The sequence below is a fragment of the Peromyscus leucopus genome, chromosome 5 (assembly GCF_004664715.2).
Source record: "Peromyscus leucopus breed LL Stock chromosome 5, UCI_PerLeu_2.1, whole genome shotgun sequence".
NCBI classification, from domain to species: Eukaryota; Metazoa; Chordata; class Mammalia; order Rodentia; family Cricetidae; genus Peromyscus; species Peromyscus leucopus.
In genome coordinates, this window is record NC_051067.1 from 67,346,912 (window position 1) to 67,361,310 (window position 14,399).

The 14,399-nt window shown below is 37.5% G+C and overlaps 1 protein-coding gene across 2 annotated transcripts in view; it reads left to right on the top strand.

Annotated features, from left to right (window-relative positions):
• The window catches only part of Stam (signal transducing adaptor molecule), a 61,648-nt gene that overhangs the window by 26,592 nt on the left and 20,657 nt on the right, over window positions 1-14,399 (top strand). For both annotated transcript variants that reach the window (XM_028870509.2, XM_028870510.2), the window contains exons 3-7: window positions 6,516-6,591; window positions 6,677-6,772; window positions 8,780-8,926; window positions 13,332-13,422; window positions 13,749-13,941. In XM_028870509.2, coding sequence (XP_028726342.1) covers window positions 6,516-6,591; window positions 6,677-6,772; window positions 8,780-8,926; window positions 13,332-13,422; window positions 13,749-13,941 — 603 coding nt within the window. The remainder of the gene's footprint in view (window positions 1-6,515; window positions 6,592-6,676; window positions 6,773-8,779; window positions 8,927-13,331; window positions 13,423-13,748; window positions 13,942-14,399) is intronic.

Consider the following 14,399-nt stretch of genomic DNA (forward strand, 5'->3'; position numbering starts at 1 on the left):
CTCCGCAGTTGTTGTTTCTTTCTCATCAGCCTTGAGAAAATTCAAGGTTAATAAGGCATTATGCAATCTATTCCTAGGAGTCATTGTTACCTGTTGCTGTTTATTTTAGCATATCCTTTAAAGTTAGATTGGCTCTTTCTATGACTGTTTGGCCTGTGGGGTTGTGTGGTATACCTGTAACATGCTTTATATTGTAGTAAGTAAAAAACCGTCTCATTTTATTTGAGACATATGCTGGGGCATTATTAGTCTTAATTTGTACAGGTATTCCCATGATGGCCAAAACTTCTAATAGACTCTTGAACTCCTCTAACCAACAGCTCAAAAGGAGTTTCTCTGCTGGATGGTAGGGTTTTGTTAGGTGGTCCATGGCTCATGGGTAGGGGAACATTGTTAGCTTAGTTTCATAACTTCTTTTAAGATACACATACATACACGCACATGTATACATACACTTAGATAAATATAAAGTATTTCCTTAAGGTGTTCTCAGATATACCCCCTTCTTCCTTCTTCTGCATTGTTCTTTCCCTTCCTAATTAAAGCCTCCCTTCCTCCTACTTCATATCACTTGTATTCTTGTTTTTCTTACCTGTTTTTTGCTCTTCTCTTCTGTCCCCATATACATTTTAGAATTGGCTTGATTACTTTAAAGGCAAAACTTTGCCTCCATGTTTTATTCATGAATTTTGTTCTTTGACAGTTTCATGCATGTCTATAATCTATTCTGATTGCTCTGACCTCCACATCACCACACCTCATTTTGTCCTTTAGTTTTACCATTTGGTTTTGTGTGAACAGAGTTTGAATAGGGCTGTCTGCATGACCATGAGATTGGAGCTATCCATTAGAGCCTGGTGGTTCACCAGTGGGTACAAAACTGAAGACAGTGACTCTGTCTCACAGTCTTTTCAGTAGCCTACAGTTCAGCAGCAAGGAGCGTAGCCCCATGATTCTCTCCTCCATTCATAACTGACTGTTGAGTTTGTCTTATACGGGTCCAGTGCAAGTAACTGTATCTGCTGGGAGTTCATGATTTTGTTTGTGAATAGAGGATGAGAAATGAATTGTTCAGGTCTGAGCCCTCATCCATTACTTATTCTCTGCATATCGAGTCTCTGTATTCACCACTGTTTCCTGGAGAGATAGGCTTCTCTCATTAGGGTTGAGAGTAGCCTTTGCCTAAGGGTTTAATACAGATATTTAGAAGGCAGTTTACCATTTATGTCTATTTAGCTTGAATTAACATCAGTAGTAATTTCCCTCATAGAAACTGACTTCTTTTTTCTTCTGTGGAGCAGGCCTCAGATCCAATCGGAAGTGGTTGGTTAACTCCACAGAGCAGTGGTGCCACTATTGCACATGGGGTCACATTTTGCCTGACAGATGTGTTGGAGTATGTGGAGTTCACTATGAATAGGATTTTGTTTGTTTCTTTGTTTTCTTTCCCCAGTAGCCTGCAGTTTGAAAGCTATCCTGCAGAGAGCTTTCTAGTTCACTTGTAGCTTGATTTCTCTGTATCTTGCAACCAAGATGTGTAATGTCTTAATAAGTCTTGCAACGGTGGGAGACCAGGTGGAAAAGCAGGAGACTGTATTGTTTTGGAGCCTCTGGGCCTCACGGACCAATTACTCATATGAAGATTTCCCATACTTAGCACTAGGATTTTAGTTCAGTGTCTTGTCATACAGGGCATCACCCTTCAAACTTTTTTTTTTTTTTTGGTTTTTCGAGACAGGGTTTCTCTGTGTAGCTTTGCGCCTTTCTTGGAACTCGCTTTGGAGACCAGGCTGACCTCGAACTCACAGAGATCCGCCTGCCTCTGCCTCCCAAGTGCTGGGATTAAAGGCGTGCGCCACCACCGCCCGGCCAAACTTTTTTTTTTTTTTAAATATTTTTATTTGGATTAGAAGATTGTAGGTTTTCATATGGCCTTTTCATACCCCTGTATTTTTTTTTGTTGTTCCTGTCCCCCTGTTTTCTCCATCCCTCACTCCTCCCTTAACTCTTTCTTCCTCCATCAATCCCCCTCTGTACTTTCATTTTTACCTGTGTTCTGCAATTTTCTTCCCTAAGGTCCTTTTCCTACTCCCACTCCTAGACCTCTTTCTAGTTTCATGGCTTTCACAAGTATTCCAAGTTAAACACACATACACACAAAAAAACAGAATTGAAGCTAGGATCCTTAATGAAAAAGAACATGTGGCATCTGTCTTTCTTGGTTTGGGTTACCTCACACAATACTCCTGCCCACTCCGGTTTCATCCATTTACCTGAATAATGCAAAATTTATGTTTTCTTTTCAGCTGAGTAGAATTTCTTTGTGTGTATGTACTACATTTTCCTATCCATCAAGATGGACATCTAGGCTAATGCCATTTCCTATCTTGATAACAGGGTAGTGGTGAATATGGATGTGCAAGTATTTCTTTAATAGGACATAGGTTTTGTCAGGTATATGCCCAAGAGTGTCATAATAATTTTGTTTCTAGTTTTTTGAGGACTCTTCAGGTTGTTTTCCTAAGTGATTGCACTATTTTGCATTTCTACCAATAGTGTGAAAGGACTCTGCTGCACAAGCATTTGTTGCCATTCTTGATGATGGCTATTCTGACTGGGATGAAATGGAATTTTAATGTAGTCAGAATCTGCATTTCCTTCAAAGGATATTGAAAAAATTATGAAGTGTTTAGTAGCCATATGTATTTCTTCTCTTGAGAACTCTTTGTTTAGTTCTATACCCCATTTTTAATTGGCTTGTTTGGTTTTTTGATGTTTAGCTTCTTCAATTCTTGTATATTCTAGTTACTAACCCTGTGTCAGATGTATAACTAGCAAATATTTTTTCCCATTCAGTGGTAAGCCTCATCCCGTAGCCTTTGCATTGATGCCTACATGACCTCTCTCTTGAATTGATTACACTTATTGCCCCGATGCTTACCTTGACATTCATTCCACATTCCTGGCATTTCTGACTTTGTAGGATCTGCATTCTGTTGCATCTGTCAGGCCCTACTATCACAGATTTCACAAATTACAGTCTTGGCTGCTGCAGGGATCTTGACCTTTTTCTTGGCTTCCCAGGTATTTCTTTGAAATCTGGTGGGAAGCTTTCGTGACCATATAACTTTCAGACTTTGTGTGTGCAAAACCAGCCCAATGTGAACAATGCCAAGGGCTTCTCCCAGCTTGAAGAGTCACTGGATCCCCTTGGTCATACCATAGAGAGCCTGGATATGTGATGGAGTTTCCTGGGCTACTCTCAGAGTAGGATGTCCTACAGCTCTCTTCTTAAAACAGTCAAATGTGAGGTATGGTGTGACTCCTTCAGAGTCCTTGAAGTGTCTTTCCTCTGTACTGATGTAGAGTATTTGACTTATTTTTTTAATGGTTTTCATCTCTTCAGCAAGCAATTTCCTGACCCCAACTTTATCCACAGTTATTTCTGAGCAAACTGTAAACTTTCCCAGCCTTTCTAGTGTGTTTTCTCTGCCATTCTATGTACACTTGGCTAAAAGCAGCTAGCAGTAATCATGCTACAGCCTGAATGGTGGCCTGACTTGAAATATCCTCAAACAGATTAAGTACTCCACTCCTTTGAAGTTCAACCTTCCACGAAGCCTCAGGACAAGAATAAATGTAGGCAAGTTCTTTGCCAGAGTGTAACAGAAATGGCCTCTGACTCAATTCCCTGTAGAGTCCTTAGATCTTGTTTGAAGCCTCTTGCATACAGCCTTTACTGTCAATATTTTGAACTCATACCTGAACTTCCCACTGAGCTTTGCTTACAGCCCTGTAGAACTCTCTAACTTGTATTTCTAAGTGTTGTGGTTTGAAAGAAAATGACCCCCCAAGGGAATGGCACTATTGGGAGTTGTGGTTTTGTTGGAATAGGTGTGGTCTTGTTGGAGGAAGTGTGTCACCATGGAGGTGGGCTTTGATGTCTCTTTTGCTTTAGCTTTGCTCAGTGCTGTAGATTTCCTGTTTCCTACAAGAAGTAGACTCTCGGCTTTTACTCCAGCATCACATCTGTCTGAATGCCGCCATGCTTCTTCTGTCATGATGATAATGGACTGAACCTCTGTAAGCGAGCCACCTAAATTAAATGTTTTCTTTTATAAGAGTTGCCATGGCCATGGTGTCACTGCACAACAATAGAAACCCTAATTAAGATTCCAAGTTTTTACATATTTTTCCCACCAACCTGTTCTGAAGACTTTTAAATCATATCATCAAGAAAATTCATAGCAACAACCCTACTTCTCAGGTATCGGTTTTTCTGTTGCTGTTAGAAAGCCAGCTTAAGAGAGGAAGGATTTATCTTGTTTCATAATTTGATGAGTTTCAGTCCATTTTGTAGAGGCAGAGTGAAGCAGCTCACATTGTTTTTTTTTTTTTTTTTTGGTTTTCCGAGACAGGGTTTCTCTGCATAGCTTTGCGCCTTTCCTGGAGCTCACTTGGTAGCCCAGGCTGGCCTCGAACTCACAGAGATCCGCCTGGCTCTTCCTCCCGAGTGCTGGGATTAAAGGCGTGTGCCACCACCGCCCGGCAGCAGCTCACATTGTAATAGAGAAATCTTGTTTATTTCAGTTCTTTAAATTATATAATTTGTGTGTTTGGTATTTGTATGTGCACATGTACATGAGTTGTATGTGTGTGCATGCATGTGGAGTCCAGAGGTTGATGTCAGGTGTCTTCTCTAGTCATTCTCTACCTTATTTTCTAAGACAGGGTCCTTACTGAACCCAGAGTTCACCAATTTCGCTAGGCTTGTATGGTCATTGAGCTCAGGTCCTCATGAACATGTGGCAAGCACTCTGTGAACTAAATCTCTTGAATTCTAGGATTCTTGATGTGTAGTACCTTCTTTTCCATCCTCTGGTTTCTAATTATTTTAGGCTTCCTCGTTTCTAATTTATTTCTGCTCGATTCAGTGAAGTCACTGTATTCTCAGAATTTCAGAATCACCTTCCTTGTGCTGTAATCTGGAAACTGTTTTTTTAAGTCACAAGTTTGTACTAAGACTTGGCAACTCTCTGGAGGCAGGAAAGTGAGACTAACTTGTGGCTTATTTGACTTGTTTCTCCTGCCTGGCTTGATGTCCCTAAACACCTTAATATATATTAATTAATTAATTTGCAGTGATGGGGATAAAACTCAGGGCATGCTAGACACTCCAACACTGACCTCCATACATATCTATTTATTTTTAATTTACAGTAGTTTTATTTGTTTTAAAAATAGATTGAGGGAAAAAAATGAGGCCTAGAAATAGAAAATACAAGTGTAGACTGGGGATGTATCTCAGTGATAGAGTGCTTTCCTATATAGTAAAAGTCCTGTGATCAGTCCCCAGCGTCTTTGAAACAGAAAACAAAGGCCAGTTGTTTTCTTAATTGCTATAAATAACCAGAACTACTGTACATAATAAAAGTTCAAAGAATTAAGATGTTGGTTAGGATGACTGGTGATTTCTGTCTCTGGTATCTGGTAGTTAGCCTAAAGATCTTTCCTTTTGGGTAGATCACTGAGTTTGTGACCCAGTCATTTTAGGCAGTTTTGAGCAGAAGATTGGCACTTAGCCCAGGTAGAAGTAGATGCAGGGTTGTGTTTCTTATGTCATAGCTACTGAAGTTCCTCTCCGTGACACGGTGCTTTTCTCATAGGTGGGTTATACCTCTTAGCAAGCTCCCTTTTTGCACTTGTTCCTCATTAGAAGGACCATGACTGCTCTGCACTACTGTCAATAAGACTTAGGCTGCAGTCCTTTCCTATGTCAGGATTCTCCTTGCCTGAGTAGATCACTCCACCAGTTCCTGTTGCATCTCCTTGGACCTGTCTGCTTTTTTTTTTTTTTTTTTTTTTTTTTTGGTTTTTCGAGACAGGGTTTCTCTTGTGTAGCTTTGCGCCTTTCCTGGAACTCACTTGGTAGCCCAGGCTGGCCTCGAACTCACAGAGATCCGCCTGGCTCTGCCTCCCGAGTGCTGGGATTAAAGGCGTGCGCCACCTCCGCCCGGCTACCTGTCTGCTTTTTGATCACCACATTTCTCTTGCCCATAATTGTATGGAACAGGTCAAGCTGGGTTCACATGGGCCAGGAGGGAGCTGCTGTCACTACCAAAGCTATCGGGCAGTATCTCTCAATACATATTTCATATGTATTTTATAGTTTTGTAATTGTTTATAGCAGGAATGTATGTGTGTGTGTGTATATGTATATATATGCTTTATATATATCTTTATATGTATATAAATCTTGCTGAACATTTTGTTATGACTTGAAATGTCTTAGCCTTCCAATTTACTTAAAATTTTTCATGCAGAATTAGCTTGAAATGCTTCCTCTCTGTCTACTAAGCAAGAGAACTTGTGATACCTTTGGGAATTTGAAAGGAACTAGTATATGGTTTTCAGATGTCATTAATAACCTAACTCTTGTACAGTAATTTCCCTTCTATACACTTAGTGGAGAGAGCTAGATTTATTATTAATTGTTAAACTTCTCATTTTTTTAGACCTAAAGACTGTCTTCGTTCTATTATGAGAAGAGTGAACCATAAAGACCCCCATGTTGCTATGCAAGCTTTAACTGTAAGTAGGTTCATTTTAAGTAAACCACACTGCTTAATTATCCTTCAACATTAAGCCCTTTTCATTTCTCACTTTATCCTTATAGCTTCTAGGAGCATGTGTATCAAACTGTGGCAAAATTTTTCACTTAGAAGTATGTTCAAGAGATTTTGCTAGTGAAGTAAGCAACGTATTAAATAAGGTAAGGAATGTTATATCCAGAAATCAAGGAAGTCTTTTTTCATGTATTTTTTATTGTTAAGTTTTTCCCATTTTAAATTCTAAAGTGTGTGTGTGTGTATGTGTGTGTGTGTATTCTTTCGTTCCTAGATTATAAGTAAGAACTGTATTTCCTTAAAAAGACTACAAATCCACATAAATTTTAGTGTTGGTTCTTTTGCAAACCACATTAAAATAGGTTTAGGGTCCATCTATCCTTTCATTTGATAAGAAAACATACATTCCTATATATTTAATGAAATAATACCAATCTACTTTAGACAATTTTTTTGATACCATTTTTGTACCCACACAAAGGTATTTCCCTAATGTAGAATCCTTCAGAAGAAACTGCCAGAATTAAGATCCTGTTGAATCTTCATCTTATGTGAACTACCTGACGGTCCATCACAGGGTTTTCCTACTGTGTTACTGTTCCACTGGGCTTGACCTATAGATAAAGTTGCCCCTAAGCCAAGACTGGGCCAGTTGTGATTCCAAACTAAGAAGCACTCAATTCCATAGCCCATAGCACTTGTTAGTGGAACTTAGATACTGAAGACAGCAGAGTCCTTGTGATGGACATTGTAGAAAAGAGATAGTCTCTCCAGATATGTCTATAATGAAGGTGGCTGGTTAGAGAATTTTAGGAGGACTACACTATAGACTTGAAGAAATTGCTCAAAGCCAGGACTGGATTCTATATTTTCACCCACATATTTGATCTTTAGTATTTCAGCCAAGAATTTAAACAAGCCCAGCTTATTTTCAAGTCTATAGAGGAAAACATGTAGCTGTTCTGGTCATACATGTGTTTGTGTGTTTTTATCTGGACAGGGAGAGCAAGAGAGCTGGGAACTGTAATATTGCCTATTTAATCACATGTCAGAAAAAATTCAGTGCCTAATTTAAGGAGTCTAAAAATAGAAAAGTAACAGTTTTTCTAGTAAAAAATTTAATGTTTTATAAGTAATTATTTCTGGCTTAAACTATTTGGTATTGTATATCAAGAAAAGGATTTTAATGTTAATAGGGGAATTCTTCGGGCAATTTTGAAGTATATGAGTGCTTCAGAGTTTTAGCAGGAAAAAAAAAAACTTGTACAGAAATGTGAAAGGAAATAATACTTTTATAGGTGTCTGAGTCTTGATTCCCTTTTCTGTTTCAGTGAATCACATTTGTTTTTTTAATCAATGAATGGACATGTCTTACAGTGTTCTGAATGTCCAGTGAAAGGGGTGATTGTTTAAGAAGATAGCTTGCTATCATATTTTCTGTAATTTTAAGTAAGATACAGAGAAAAAGTTACATCATACTATAAACAGCTGTTTGGAAAGACAGAAACGTATAGAGAGAAGACTTTAAATGCTTTTAGCTTTTTCCTCAAGGGGGAAGTGCTCTTTGGATGAAAAAAGCCCCTAAGATGATTAGCATGTAGTGTACTTCACACAGACCTCAGCTAAGAGTCATGGGAAAACACAGGTATGAAAATTGAAAGGAAGGAATTAAGGGAAAAGGAACCATAACATTTATTCTTTTCTTGCATTTTTTAAAAAATAAAAATAGCAATGCAAAATAAGGTATTTTTCTTTGTTGTTCTGATGTGTAAAGCATCTAAAGCTGTAAATTGCACTGAAAAGGCCTGTCATTCCAACCTCCAAAATAAGTTATTACATATTTAATGTTTCAGTTTTGAAGTGAGATATAGCTAATAGTATCTTTCATTGTTTTTTCATGGTGTGAAAGTAATGTTGTTGATTTATAGATGCTATTTTCTTATTTTCACATGTATAATCTATTGCTATAGAAAATGAATATATACATAGACATATAAGATACATATATGTATTTAATTTTATATTTAGAAGGATATCTCTTATAAAGGGACAATTTGTGATTTTAAAAGAGATCTGTAACACTTGAGAATTTATATTTTACTTATACCAGAAAACTGGTACTTTTTCATATCTCTCTCTCTGCTGTTCCTTAGGGTCATCCTAAAGTATGTGAAAAGTTAAAGGCTCTTATGGTTGAATGGACGGATGAATTTAAGAATGATCCACAGCTTAGTCTGATCTCAGCGATGATTAAGAACCTTAAGGAACAAGGTGTTACATTCCCAGCCATTGGCTCTCAGGTATTCTGTGAAGTTGTGTGCTACAGTTCATTTTTTCTTCTAAAGTAGTTACGTCTGACTTTTTCCTCTGGCTTTCATTTATAGTTAGCTTTTACTTCTTTAGAGTGGTTTATAGTAGACTATTAGTGGACTCCAAGCTCTCCTTTCCTAATACCTCTCCTTCAAAAAGGAGTTGCTTTAATGTTTTGTAATTTAAATTCTTTATTTAGTTTTACTACAACAAAATTGCATTGGATCAGCTAACAATGGATAATCTTGTTAAATGCTCTTAATGCTGTTACTTTATCTACAAAGAATGATAGCTTCCCAGGCAGTGGTGGCACACGTCTTTAATCCCAGCACTGGGGAAGCAGAGGCAGGTGGATCTCTGAGTTCGAGGCCAGCCTGGTCTACAGAGTTTCAGGACAGTCAGAGCTACACAGAGAAACCCTGTCTTAAACCCCCCCCCCAAAAAAAAAAGAATTATAGCTTAAAAATTAGGGTATATTTTTTATTGAGAAATTGATGAATACCTTTATATAAATTAGGAGATATTAGAGGCCAGTGGAAAAAGAAGCAAATGAGCTAACTTTTGTTTTTAAATAGGAGCTGGGTAGAGCCTGAGTCTTGCTTTCCCTCTAAAAGATGGGGCTGGCACAGGGGTGGATTTCCTTTGGCACATACAGCTGTCTGTGTAATGCAGTGAATGTCTGATTTGTGTCGTATAATAAAAAAATCAAGGGACATCTTGTATATGTCTCTTCTAGGTAGCCAATCCTTAAGGGTATATACATAGTAATATAGTATATTTTCTTTTCCTGCTGTATGGATTGGAACAAACTCTTAACAAGTTATGTGAAACCATGAAGGAAACAAGAGCTTACCTTGACCGTTGATCCCTTTCAGGAGTCATGTTAGATTGTATACTTTTGTCTAGAGCTATCTAGATTTTCTTCCCAAGACATTTGCATTTTATCTGAATGCTCTTTAGATGTGAAGACCCAGAAAAATGTCCAAAAGAGAAAGGAAGCAAGTGGATTATTTTTTTTTTTGCTTAAAATATTACTGTTTTAAATTAAGTTTATGGTGATAGGTCTTAATATTCATTCATAATTGATGGCTAGATTTTATTAATAATTTTGAAAATTTAAAATTAATGATTTTTATGCAGAACAATTCAAGGTACTATAAATTCCTTGGCAACAGAAACAATGTTTATCAAAGAGTAGATGCACTGCAGAGACATAAAGCACACTTAGTAGAATTGCATTTTCTATGCCTGTTCTAGAACTTTTACTCAAAATGTAATTCATTGACCATTGTCGTCATGATCTCTTGGGAGATTATCAGGACTCCAGCCTCTGAGGTGCCACTCCACACCTGTGAACTCATTGTCTCCATTTAATAAGATCCCCAGATGCTGTCCACTGTGCATAGGAAGTTGAGAAGCACTGCTTTAGAGCACAGCCTTTAGTGCAAATGCAAGCCCTTTTCATCCATAAGTGGAATTGCCCTTATAAGAGGAGGAAACAGTAGTGATGTGTTTGACATAGAACCTTCTTCATTAGTCTAGAATCTTAGTTATGGGAGCAACTTCAGGGGTCCTCTAATGTAATCCCTTCATTATACACATGAGAGAACTTCTGAGAGTGGCTGGAGGAAGGACAGTTGAGTTCATTGTTTTTATACCACCTGCTCTTGCCTGCTTTCCAGTAGCATTCACTGGATCCACTTCTGTTTAGATCAGGCTTCATGGGGCAAGAAGTGTAGTGGTCACTGGCAAGAGCATTTATTATTAATTGGTATAGAAATTACATTATTCTCTTGTTCAGATTATTCCAGATGTAGAAGACTGAGACTGAAGACTTTTTGTTTAGATACATGCAAAACCATTTTTATTTTAATTATCTTTCAACTACAGAAAATTACATAGAACAAAAAGCTTGTCATTAGAAACTGTAAAGATGTGTTTAATGAAAAGCAAATGATAGGGGCTGGAGAGATAGCTCAATGGTTAAGAGCACTGGCTGTTTTTCCAGAGGACCTGGGTTCAATTCCCAGCACCCACATGGCAGCTCACAACTGTCTGTAACTCCAGTTCCAGAGGATCTGATACCTTCACACCAATGCACATAAAATAAATTTTTTAAAAAAGAGAGAAAAGCAGATGATAAAGGTCCAACTGCACAGTTTCTTCTAGACTTTAAAGCTACTTAGCTACTGAAGTCCTTGCTACAGTTTTATGAGACTAGATTTTTATCGGCAGACTTAATAAGAGATTCTGAAGATACAAAGATATTTTATAAATATATTTTTTTATTCAAGACAGAAGAAAATGCAAACATGCTGTAGAGATTATACTTCACAGTTCTGTTACCACTTGTCATAGTAGTAGAAGACTAGAACTGCTTCCATGCTGTACTGGGTCATGAGAAGTGTCTTGGTTGGCTCATACCTCTCTTGATAGGAACTCAGGAGCACACAGCTTAGGAACATGGTGCTTCATATGGCTTCTTTCTGTACTTCCCTCTCAGTTGGTAGAGAGTTTCTTCAAAGAGTATAAAATACCTACTTACGTGCGTGTTAAGTTAGGCAAATAATGAAAGAAATTCAAATACATGATAAAGGCTGTCTCTGACCAAGTATACTTATAACTTGTACACGTGTATAGTAGTCACAACAGAATCTAAGATTCTAAGTAAGTATGGGTCAGAATTAAGAGTTGCTAAAGTTGTGTTTAAATGAACATACGGCACTAAAGAAAAACTGCCTAGGCATCTGATCATGTACAATACAGTAAGTAGCAAATCTACAGCTATATTTTGTTCTCATGTTGACTGTTTGCCTTTCATTGCACTCAACATACATTTTATTGTTTGCTTGTATAGGTAGACACATTCCCTCAAGGATCATAGTCTGATGGGAGAGACAGAAACTGAGTTACACTAGAAGTTGAGGTTCACTGCTCTTTGCTGTGTGTCAGTCATTGTTCTGAGTGCTGTACATGTCATCATTTGAAAAATTCTTATAATTTCACTTTTCTTAATTGGTTGCAATAATTTCTTTATTGATTTGTAATCAAGTCAGTGCTATGTCATTTGCTGTTTCATTTACTCCCTGCCTCAACATCTCTTGTAGTTGTCATATGAATCACCTCTATATGCATTGTGGTAAGCCCCTGATATAAATGTTACACTTCTGCTTTGAACCCAAATTAAGCCTCCTCTCATCTGATCTTAGAAACTACATATGCTAACCTAGGCCTCTAAAAATGTTGAAATGCCCCATGAGAAGCAGATGTTGTTATATCCTTACTTTATTTCAGAGTTGAGTCATCAAGAGTATCATATGGCTAGAGACACCTGCTAACATATGACTAGAAAGTATGGTAGATGTAAATATTATGTTTTTCTGATTCTTTAACTTGTATTTCTAATCACTCCTCTCATACTACATTGTTCCAAATCCTTGTTTAAATACCAGCGGTCACAAAGAATGCTTAACTAAGGGTTTAGGAATGTTTCATTGAGAAAGTGATTTGTTAGCTACTTACTAACTGTTGAGTTGAAACTTGGTAGGGACAAAAAAAAAGTAATGGAGCACAATGAACCAAGAGGAACATTATAAATAGAAGAAGCACATATGGGCCATGGGTATAGAAGATCCAGTGTGAGTCTGCTCAGGAACCACTCTTACCTTCTGGGAACTGGCAAAATAGGCTGCATTCTGATCTGCACTGAGTAAATGTATATTCTAAGAGGCCATGAAGCTTAGAAGCTTCTAATTCCAGACATGTGAATTAGCATGTATTTCTAGCTGCACATTGTCTTGTTTACAACATAGTTGTAAGCACTGACACACTGCCAGAGTTGCTTGCATTTTTGTTTATATAAAATACAGTTTTAAGATTATCTTTAGCAGGGCGGTGGTGGCACACGCCTTTAATCCCAGCACTCGGGAGGCAGAGGCCGGCGGATCGCTGTGCATTCAAGACCAGCCTGGTCTACAGATCGAGTTCCAGGGCAGTCAAGGCTACACAGAGAAACCCTGACTCAAGAGAAAAAAAAAAGACTATCTCTATTTCATTAAAGTGATCCCTTGCTTTTCTCTCCTGACCCCTCTTCTAGTTCTGGAATTTTTCTAAAATTATAAAATATTATTTTTGTTTTCTTTCTGACTCGCATATTGTTTCTAGTTTATTGTCTTTATATTAATCTGGTCTACCAGTCTTTCCAGTTGCTTTTCATTTCTTCATTTCTGATGCTCCTTCCTCTTTGAAGTGGAAGGCCTTCCAGATTGGATGTCTGTCATCTTGAGAAGTCTGTAGTGGACTAGTGAGAGGGGTCTTGCAAGGTTTTAGGGGAGGTACACTTAGGACAATTTGAGAACGACTCACTCCTTGGCTTGATTTTTCCTTGTATATTAGGCTGCAGAACAAGCGAAAGCAAGCCCAGCTCTGGTAGCCAAAGACCCTGGCACTGTGGCTAACAAAAAGGAAGAGGAAGATTTAGCGAAAGGTGAGTTTGTAAGTCCTGGAAAGGGGGGAGGGGAGAAGATAGGTCTCTGATGGAATGACACTTTTAGTGATTTACAGATGAAGGAAATGGCTTCAGATGAAGCAGAGCTGCTTTATTTTTTTAAATGAAGTTTGTCTTTTTATTACCCAAAATAACTTAAATTGTTATTTTTATTCTTTCAGTGATGGGTGAATGTATATAACTTCTAATGATTTGTTATTATATGAGGATATACATTAGTCTCCTGTTACACTATTGAGAAATAATACTGTCAGTATATTATTGGCTGTTATTAATATTTGAGGACTTTAAAATCTGTTTTGCAGCTATTGAGTTGTCTCTCAAGGAGCAAAGACAACAGTCAACTGCCCTGTCCACTTTATATCCAAGCACGTCTAATCTCTTAACTAACCACCAACATGAAGGTAGAAAAGTTCGTGCTATATATGACTTTGAAGCTGCTGAGGATAATGAACTGACTTTTAAAGCTGGAGAAGTTATTACAGTTCTTGATGACAGGTAATGGTTAATTACACATTGAACACTTGTGAAAATGTATTCTATAAAACCCCTGTTTTAATATTATTTAATTAAATGTAATCAATTACCAAGCATAATCAAAATATTGACTAGATATGTTAGATGATGGTTAACTTGCTTGCCTTATACTATATAGATTCATTTTATAGTGTAATTTTCTCCTCCTTTACGTACTTAAATAATTTTTATTTGTTTTGGAAACCTGTTTTTTTTTTCTGTTTTATTTTTTGTTCCATCTAGTAATTTGAGTTGCTAAATCTTGTAAAAGGTTAAAAGATTTAGAAAATAATGGTAGATTTGAAGGAAGTACATGATCTATTGATAGTATCCATACAGAACCATAGATCTATGTAAAATGTAGTAGTTTTATGCTTATAGTGTGTGTCATGGGGGAAGAACTGCACGGCATGAGGTTTTTAGTTTTTATTGTTAAGTCT